The sequence below is a fragment of the Mesitornis unicolor genome, unplaced genomic scaffold (assembly GCF_000695765.1).
Source record: "Mesitornis unicolor isolate BGI_N332 unplaced genomic scaffold, ASM69576v1 scaffold12301, whole genome shotgun sequence".
NCBI classification, from domain to species: domain Eukaryota; kingdom Metazoa; phylum Chordata; class Aves; order Mesitornithiformes; family Mesitornithidae; genus Mesitornis; species Mesitornis unicolor.
This window is the reverse complement of record NW_010161817.1, coordinates 2,225-10,873: the sequence shown is the minus strand read 5'-3', so window position 1 is coordinate 10,873 and position 8,649 is coordinate 2,225. Positions and strand designations below refer to the sequence as shown.

Genomic DNA, 8,649 nt, shown 5'->3' with positions numbered 1-8,649 from the left:
GAATGGATCAAACGAGGCTCATCTCTACATACTTACAAGGGATGGTTCTCAGGTAGAGATTGTCTCTGATCACTTGCTGGAGCTTGTGGTCTATCGAGCCCTTCTGGAACTGAAGGCTCAAGTAGTGGCGCAAGTCTTTGTTGATGACTTTTCCTTGAAAAAAAACAAACAAGAGTAACTTGTAAAAAATAAGCAGGATCTCACAGCAAGAATGGCATTTCACTGCTATCAACATTTCAAAAAGAGAACGCAGCAGAAAGGGTTCGGTTGTTTAAAAGGCAACAACCAGAATTCAGGCACAGCTGAGCAACACCCATCCACCCTCAGCATCTCCCAGGCAAGACAAGGACAATATTCTGGAATTGTCTGGAAATCAATAGAAAGTATTAAAAACTCTATTACCAAAATTAAAAGTCTCTACAGACAGGAAACTGCCTCAGAATATAGCAGCGATGCTTTCTATTCGATTTACACCAACCGGCGAGGCACCTGAACTCAATACCTTGTCACATGGGAATCTGCATTCTTGATACCACAAAGAGAAAACATTTTCTTTTTAAGAACACTGCGCGACAGAAGAGAGTTATTTCACAATCATTCCTTTGCAATACTTCTGTCAGGTATCATTAGCGAATCTGTCATGTCGCTAGATAACCACGGCCCCTTCAGCACACAAATAACCGAGCTCTTGCGTTACTGCTTCATCCTTCTGACAGAAGGGTACAAAACAATCTTTTGTGTCCTGTCATCTTCCCAGAAAGCATTAACCAGGGTTCAGCGACCTTGAGGAACTCAAGTTACCGACTGCAGCAGAGCACTGGGGGTTTTAGGGAAAAGCCCCCGTCTTTGGCTCCAAACCCCAGCGCAGGGGTGGCCAGCGGCGGGCGCTGGTGGCTCGCAGAGGGGGTCAGACACGGCTCCTTCGGGACCGCGCCAGCCCCGGCTGCCAGGTGCGACCCGACCGCACCACCAAGGGCCTGAGCACACGACAGGCGTCACCTCAGCCACCACCACCACCAGGAAACCCCATCTCAGGCACCTTCTTCCCTCCAAGCAAAGCAATGGCGTGCTGCAAATATGCAGAAGTGAAATGGAGATTACGCATCGGCCCTCTCTTCGTAGAGGCCCATAAATTACCAAAACCTGAACAAAACCACTCTAAGCCCCCAAGCAAAGAGAGAAAAGGCCCCCAAATGCACTCCTGTGACACGGGCAGCACACCCAGTGCTTGACAAGCCCCGAGCTCCAGATCAGGTCCATTTCTCACCCTCCTTTAATGCTGTCATTTATTTTAAAGCCACATCCAGACACATGCAGCGTCCTGCAGCGAGAACCCCACTGCACGGCCCCCAGGGCGGCTGCACCCGCGGTGCAGCAATTCCCACGCCGCGGGTGGGCGAGCAGCACCCCCGGCCCCACTGCTGCCCACACATGAATCTCGCAGCATCCCGGGCGCTCCCCCGGGTCCGACGCTCTCTGTAGTTCAACAGCGAGCCCCCGGCTCAATTCCCTGTTTTGCCATCATGAGCTGCTCTTTATAAAACTTTGGATGTGCTTCCTGCAGCATAATGAGCAAAATATGTCATGGAAAATGAAAACAAATGCTGTAATCTCCAGCAAGAGAAATATTTTCTGTTTGTTACGACAAATCTCTTCATTGTTTGTAGACAAGATGGTTCCTCAACGCTAAAAAATGTTTTACCACCGAAACAGCCCATCCATCTCCCTGTCAGAGGCCGCTCCATAGCACTGCACTCGAACACCACCAGCGTACGGCACTGGGGCAGACGGATACACACTGGTCTGACTCGGGTAGAACAATCTGGTCACCAGCCACGTTCAGAGCGTTGCCTGCTGCAAAACCTTGGTAAGAGCTGAAAACTGGGGCTGGCTGTAGAATTACACAGACTCGATTTATTCACTGACCTTACCCTCTTCATCTTTTAAAACTTCAACGCTCATAAACCCTTTCCAATAATTATCAGTCCAAAACAAAAAAAAAGGTAAAAGCAAAGCTGCTCCTAAGGGTGTGCTGGCATTGAGGGGTTAATCTTAACATTAAAATCTCAAAACGCTGGCCTGTCCTCTGAGACCCAGACAGATTGGGAGGATTGAATCTGGGGATTGAAAGGACTGCCTGGGGAAAACAGGGGCAAGTCCACCAAAACAGCGGGCAGAAGGAAAATGACAGAAAGTCCCCGAGAATGGTGTGCATTAGGAAGCAGAAAATGAAGCAACAGTAAGGAGGCCTCGGGCAAGCTCCCGAGCTCGTTCTGACGCAAACGGCAGACACTTCCCCCTTCAGCAGATGAATGTGCTCCTTTACATTGTTTCACACAGGCTTTTAGGAGAACCTGATGTATCAGACCCTCCGAAATGACCTAATACACGTCGGGTTGGTGGTGGTTGTGCTGCGGAGCTGTCTCTGAAGGATGACACACACAACGCAGGGACCAGTCAAGAGGAATAACGTACTTTACACCGTTCAGGTTCTGCAAGACAAACAGGCACAAGCCTCTTGTTTTCAGTTTTAATTTAAATTAACCACAAAGGGGTTTCAATAAGGATATGCACGCTGCAGTTCGGTAAGGAAGACTGAAGTGACTGCAGGAGAGAAAAGGCTTCAGCACCACTGCAGCAAAACAGAGCGCTGTGAAGGACAGAGGCAAAATGAGTGACAGAGGCATCGCAAAAAACGGGGGCAGTGGCTTTCATTTCTCTTGTCACACCACAAACCGCAGCGGCAAAGTTGCCTTTGCTCCTGCACCTAAACAGGATGACGGTAGCTATTTTTAAGCGTACATATCACAGCTACAAACAGATGAGTATTGCCATGGTGCTACTAGAACACAACAGCCAAGTCCATCTCTAAATTAGCAATGTTGGTAAAACAGCAAAGCTCAAAGCCGAAATACGCAATAAATTCTAAGAATTCAATCTGTGAAGGTTTTATGCTGCTGCCCGACAATAACTCACAGCAAAATAATGTCACAAGTATGCCTGGCTAATGCTGCCAGTACTCGGAGCATCTGCGACATCCCCCACAAATCACTCTGCAGACCGCGTGGAAATTCTCCATTTTGTTCTGCTGCACATTTTGTGCACAGGTGACAACTTTCGAGGGTGGGCACATCGCATCCACCGCACCACTCCAGCCACACTCCCAAGTTTCCATGCCAACACCTCCCAGAGACTGTGGCATCTACGTGCTGATAGGGACTGCGATGCTGATGGCCAACTGGATGAGCATCTGGTGGTTCTCCTTCAAACTCTTCAATAAATACTTTGCTGTTAATTATAAAAGCAATTTTTCAAAGCAGCAGTATTAAAAGCATGCCACTTTCCTTTTAAACTATATAATTCATTACTAGGGCTTACACTTTGTAGCGTTCAGCACCAAAATGTATTTTAAGGGAACAGATGTGAAAATGGAATTGCATTCCCTCATTCTTGGTATAAATCTTTAAAAAGCCTGTCTGCAGTCCCGCTGGGGAAATAAAGGGTAAAAAAAACCCCAAAAGTCCCTGTCAGGGAGAGCGGCAGCCGAGGCCTTTGCCCAAGGCGGGCAGGAGGGAGCCTCCGGCTGGGGCTGGGGCAGGACTGGGGGGGTCAGGGGACACGGGCCCCACCGGCCTTGCTCCCCAGGCCTGCTCAGAGCCAGCCATGGGTCGTGATCAGGGGACACAGGCCCCACCAGCCCCGCTTCTCAGGCCCACAGGCTGTGGTCAGGGGGCTATGGAGGAACAGGCCCTGCTCTCCAGGCCTGCTCAGAGCTCGCCATGGGCTGTGATGGGTCAGGGCGGTGAGGGCCTGTCCCACAGCACTGCAGGCTGCTGCCACCTCCCGGCTGCAGGCCCGGCCACAGCGGGGCTGCGCTGCTGAAAAGGCCGCGGGCGGATAACAAGATCATCTCAGGAATGCGAGATGTAGGCTCTGCTCGCTTGCCTTTACCGAGACCCGAACAGCAGCAGGGCTGCACTGCTCGGTTCCCGAAGGCTCAATTAATCGCGCCCTTTGATTGCGAGGCCCGACACCAGAAAAGGCCAACTGCTGACGAGTGCCATGGAGATCCTCCACAGGGCCACCGTGGGCATGGCTCTGGCTCAGATACCGTAAGGGCATCTTGATCTGTGCTATCAGTGGTAGGTAGCGACATTTGTCCGAAAACGGCAATCTGTCACAAGACATCGATCTGCCCCTGACAACGAACAGAACAGACAAGGTAAAGAACGAAACTTCCTTTCTCAGAACAAACGTGGGAGAAGAGCCAAACACATCAGAAGCTTATTCTGGATGTGAAATGCAAATGATGTATTTTACAAAGACAAAATTTTAAAAAAAAACAAACCTTAGAGAGCATGCAAAAAGAGCCAAAACGTATTTTAATCTGTTCTGGTTGCACTGAGAGACCTCTCACCTTCTCCCTCAAGCCAGGATCATCTGTAGAGCTTTGGGTTGCGAGCAAACCAACAGACACCGAGAACCAAATGCCTCTGAAATTATCAACGCTGCTACCAGCAGAGGGAATGACTTGGGAAAGTTGTTTGGTGAGGGAAGGGAAAGGGAAAGTCCTGAGGGTGATGAGTGCCGACAAAACTGGACTCTCAAATATTCAATAATCTCACTAAAGCCAGCTGGGCTGCGTGGGCTGCCCTCCACAGAGAGCGGGAGAGGGGCAGCCTCGCACGGCGTCTGTGTGCGGAGAATCCAAATCACCTCGCTACGCCGCTCTGGAAGCTACGCCAGCATCTGGAGAAAACATGTTATAGCAAAGGGAGAAAAGAGCACTGAGAAATGATCAAACCTTTTGGGCAAAGGACATTTTGAGATAAGTCCTTTGCGCCATTCTTCCTTTGTACACAGCTCTGCCGCATTAAAATCTAGGGAAAAAAACCATCTACTGTTTAGTGCAGAAGGAAGAAGAAAGAAAATATTGGCAGAACACAGAGGGCATTTAGATGGAGTCTTTCAGTGCCATTTGGTCGGTACATGAAAATAACACTTGTCACCCAACCAACAACTGCCTCCGTTTGCAAATAGATGCATCGCAGTTGGCTGACTTGGGAGGAAAGAATAAGGATCCAGCACTGTGAAATCAAGAGGTTTTAGACAGAGGAGAGCAGCACCTTCTGCCACCCCCTGAGCTCATCGCCCCCAGCGCCAGAGCCCAAAGTGTCTGTGGGCGGGGGGGACACTGCCCTGCACCCGCAGAGGGCAGCTCCCACCTCACCGCAGCCACCAACCAACACGGCTGTTCTTTACACCACCAAAAAGCAAAAGCTTTCTCTTTTCCTGAAAATACAGTGTATACATTTATGGAGTTAACATTAAATGAAACATACGCGTAAAAAACCGAAAGAGAGTACGCAGAGACGATGAGAGACGTTGGCAGTCACTGGTGGAGCACACAGTGCATTATTTTCCACTGAACACCACTTCTCCTTCCCTGTGTCTCACCACACCTGTAGGCATTCTCGGCCTACGCGTGAATTCTGTGCAGTGACAGCAGACGTCGTTTTAAGTTGGTTTTGTGCAACGCATTTCCTGCCTGCAACCGTAAGGACTTCTAAAAAGAAAATCCTTTGAGTGAAGCAGTTCAAACTTTCAGATGCCAGCTTCCAGCACACATCTGATGTGGTCACAGGAATACGCTGCACACACACACACAGATCCATTAGCCACGGGAGCACGGTCAGGAGAAGCACCAGTGCGTGGGGTTTTCTCTGCTAACACCCATCCATAATGCAGCATTATGAAATGGGAGAGCAGCAAGGCACCCAGAGCCATACAGCTGTTTCTGACAGAAGATCAGACACTGAAGGAGATAAAAAGTACAACTCAAATGATTTAAAATAATGAACGGGTTTCACATAAAATGCAAACATAACCATTTCCTTCAATCTAACAGTGGGGAAGAAAAATGAGAAAGAATTTTCTGCAAGAGAACATTCTGACCTTTCATATTATATAGAGAGACTTTCCTCGCCTCTCTTTGATTTGGTATTTTCTTAAGAAGTGAAAAAAGCACTGAGCAGATCAACAGTCTTCTGCCTATTTAGAAAGATTTGCTGTATTTTGAAGAGAGATTTTCCCTCTCTGCTTTTCTTAAGATCCTTCCCCACACTTCTCTGGGAGGCAGCATGAATCGTACTTAATTCGTGGGAAAGACGAAACACGTTACAACTTTCTGAAGTAACTAAGACTCACTGCAGAGAATTTGGTTTTAATTACCATGGGGTCGTACCTAAAAGCAGAGATAGCGCTGGTCTCTGCTCGCTGACAGCGTTTTGTGTTTTGATGCTGTTGGGATGGATGTGGGGAAGGGGTTTAGGCTGGACATCAGAAAGCACTTTTTCACGGAGAGGGTGATCAGGCACTGGAATGGACTGCCCAGGGAGGTGGTGGAGTCACCATCCCTGGAGGTGCTGAAGGCAAGGCTGGATGTGGCACTTAGTGCCATGGTCTGGCCAATGTGGTGGTGTTAGGTCATGGGCTGGACTTGATGGTCTCAGAGGTCTTTTCCAGCCTCAGTAATTCTGTCATTCTGTGAAGTGGGTGAAGAGCGGCTGTGCAGAGTCACCCCTGAGACATCTCTGTTCCTGCAGCAGGTGAAGCTGCTGTCCTTGTAGGGCGGTGGGGAATGGCATCCTCCCCTCCTGCATCCACCCTCTGGCCCCAGCTGTAGCTGCTCCCCCTCACCTCCAGCACTGCACCTCCCTGTCCTCTCACTTGGTAGCAGTCCCCACACTGCTCCATCCGTTCAAATGGCACACGATTCCCAAATACGCTGTGTTTGCAGTGGTGATAAAGAACAGGAATCCAGATAAACTGCGCCCTGTCAGGCTCTGCCAGTGCCAGGCTTAAGGCAAAGACAAGGATTTATGGGGATATCTGGAAAGCTCACTGAGCACAGCCTGAGAGCTTCAAACACCTCACAAAACCAAACCTAGATCTGCAAGATCTAACTCTGGCTGCCAAAGTAAGAGATGAAGGTGAAGCATGAGAGGCAACGGGGTTTTGTCATCACGAAGCAGAAGAACACAAAGACACTGAGCAGGACGGAGCACGATCAGTTGAACCACTGCAGGTGATGGAGCCTGTACAGCGACACGCAAATGGGCTCACACTCATTAAAGAGAGTGTTACAACAACCTAAGGGGTCAAAACAACACTGAGAATTTGTAATATGCAAACGCATTTAAAAAAATTAAAAATACAGGGTTCTTTTAATAACAGCACTTTATTAAAGCTTCCTCATTATGCACTCAATCCCTCGCTGAGTTTTAACCACCGTGCCACTCGCTACACCTACAGAGGCTGCCTGGCAGGAGCAGGAGCTGTCGCTGCAACGCTCGCACTGTGAAGTCACACACAGACACTGGAGCCACGAAATCGGAGTGCTCTGCAGCTGTCGTGGGTCACACTAACACCTAAATCATTTAGCCTGCTCTTAATTGAGCAGACACAGAAGTGGAAACTCCAAAGCAAAGACAAGTAACCCCAACAATAGAGGTGATTTTCCTCGGGGTAACTACAGCTCGTTTCTCCCCATTTATAAACAACCTTCCATTCATTCCCTCACATTTACAATGTGAGGTTTTCGTTTATTCACACTAGAGGAAACAATCTACTGAGACAGCAAACCGATGTGCTCCAGAAAGCACAATTAGCGTACACAACCGAACAAAACGCTACTTGAGTCCCCAAACTGCTCTAATATTAATGCGTCCCTTTGATAATCCACAGCTCATGTGAAATTCAAAGTCACCCACATTTAATAAGCATTGCTGCAACATCCCCCCAGGAGGGGATCCCACCCAGGGCACTCGTCTGGCGAAACCCGCCTGCCCTTGTCTGTCCTGACACAGCATCGCGTTTCAGACGCTGACGTACCGTGCCGTACCACGGACCACACCACACCACACCGTATCTTATTGCTTGAGCAGCGTGCGGCTCTACAGAATGACACATTTCAGTCACATCCCCACAGAAAAATGTCCTTGCAGCTGCTCAGCGTTACACAAGCCATTTAATCTGCTTGGGACTTGGCACTGTTTTCCCACCATAAGGATACATGTTCACATGCCAAGACCTTTTCTTTTTTTTTTTTTTCAGTGTTCTGATTAGAATAGGACTTATGCAAATCGCAGGCAGGTTTATTTTTAGTCTGCCTTCCATAGGAAGCAAGACATGCAATTACACTCCACATAATTTCCAGGCCCACTAACCTATTTCAGTCGGAGTTTGGCAGCGCAGGAGCCTGACGACGACAGCGCTTCATGAAGATGCTGCGTTCTCCTGGAACAGAGCAAACCCCTTGGGTGCCCGACCTGCACAGGCAACATAAAACGCTGACAGCAACGGCACCCTCAGTGACCCCGTGCACGGCAGCGCCAGGTCCGGCATGGCTGGACCCATAAACCCAGTTCACACAGCAGCAAACTGGGCTCTCAAACACCAAGCCCACCCCAAACGTCGCTGCCTTGCGTCGCTCCGAGGTACACGAGCTCCTGACAGCGCGGTTCATTCCCGCACACCAACCCATGTGGAATTGGCATCGATGGGCGTTTTGGGCACACAGCTCTGCTGGGCTCCTTGACACCCCCTTACCACAGGACTCCCGGCCAGGGCAGGGACCCGCTGGGCGCA

The 8,649-nt window shown here is 49.4% G+C and overlaps 1 protein-coding gene across 1 annotated transcript in view; it reads right to left on the bottom strand.

Moving 5' to 3' along the window:
• The window catches only part of MAGI3 (membrane associated guanylate kinase, WW and PDZ domain containing 3), a gene marked incomplete at its 5' end in the record, with an annotated part of 26,405 nt that extends 26,252 nt beyond the window's left edge, over positions 1 to 153 (bottom strand). Inside the window, one exon of the mRNA XM_010193455.1 lies at positions 37 to 153. Coding sequence (XP_010191757.1) covers positions 37 to 153 — 117 coding nt within the window. The remainder of the gene's footprint in view (positions 1 to 36) is intronic.
• Positions 154 to 8,649: the final 8,496 nt, after the last annotated feature.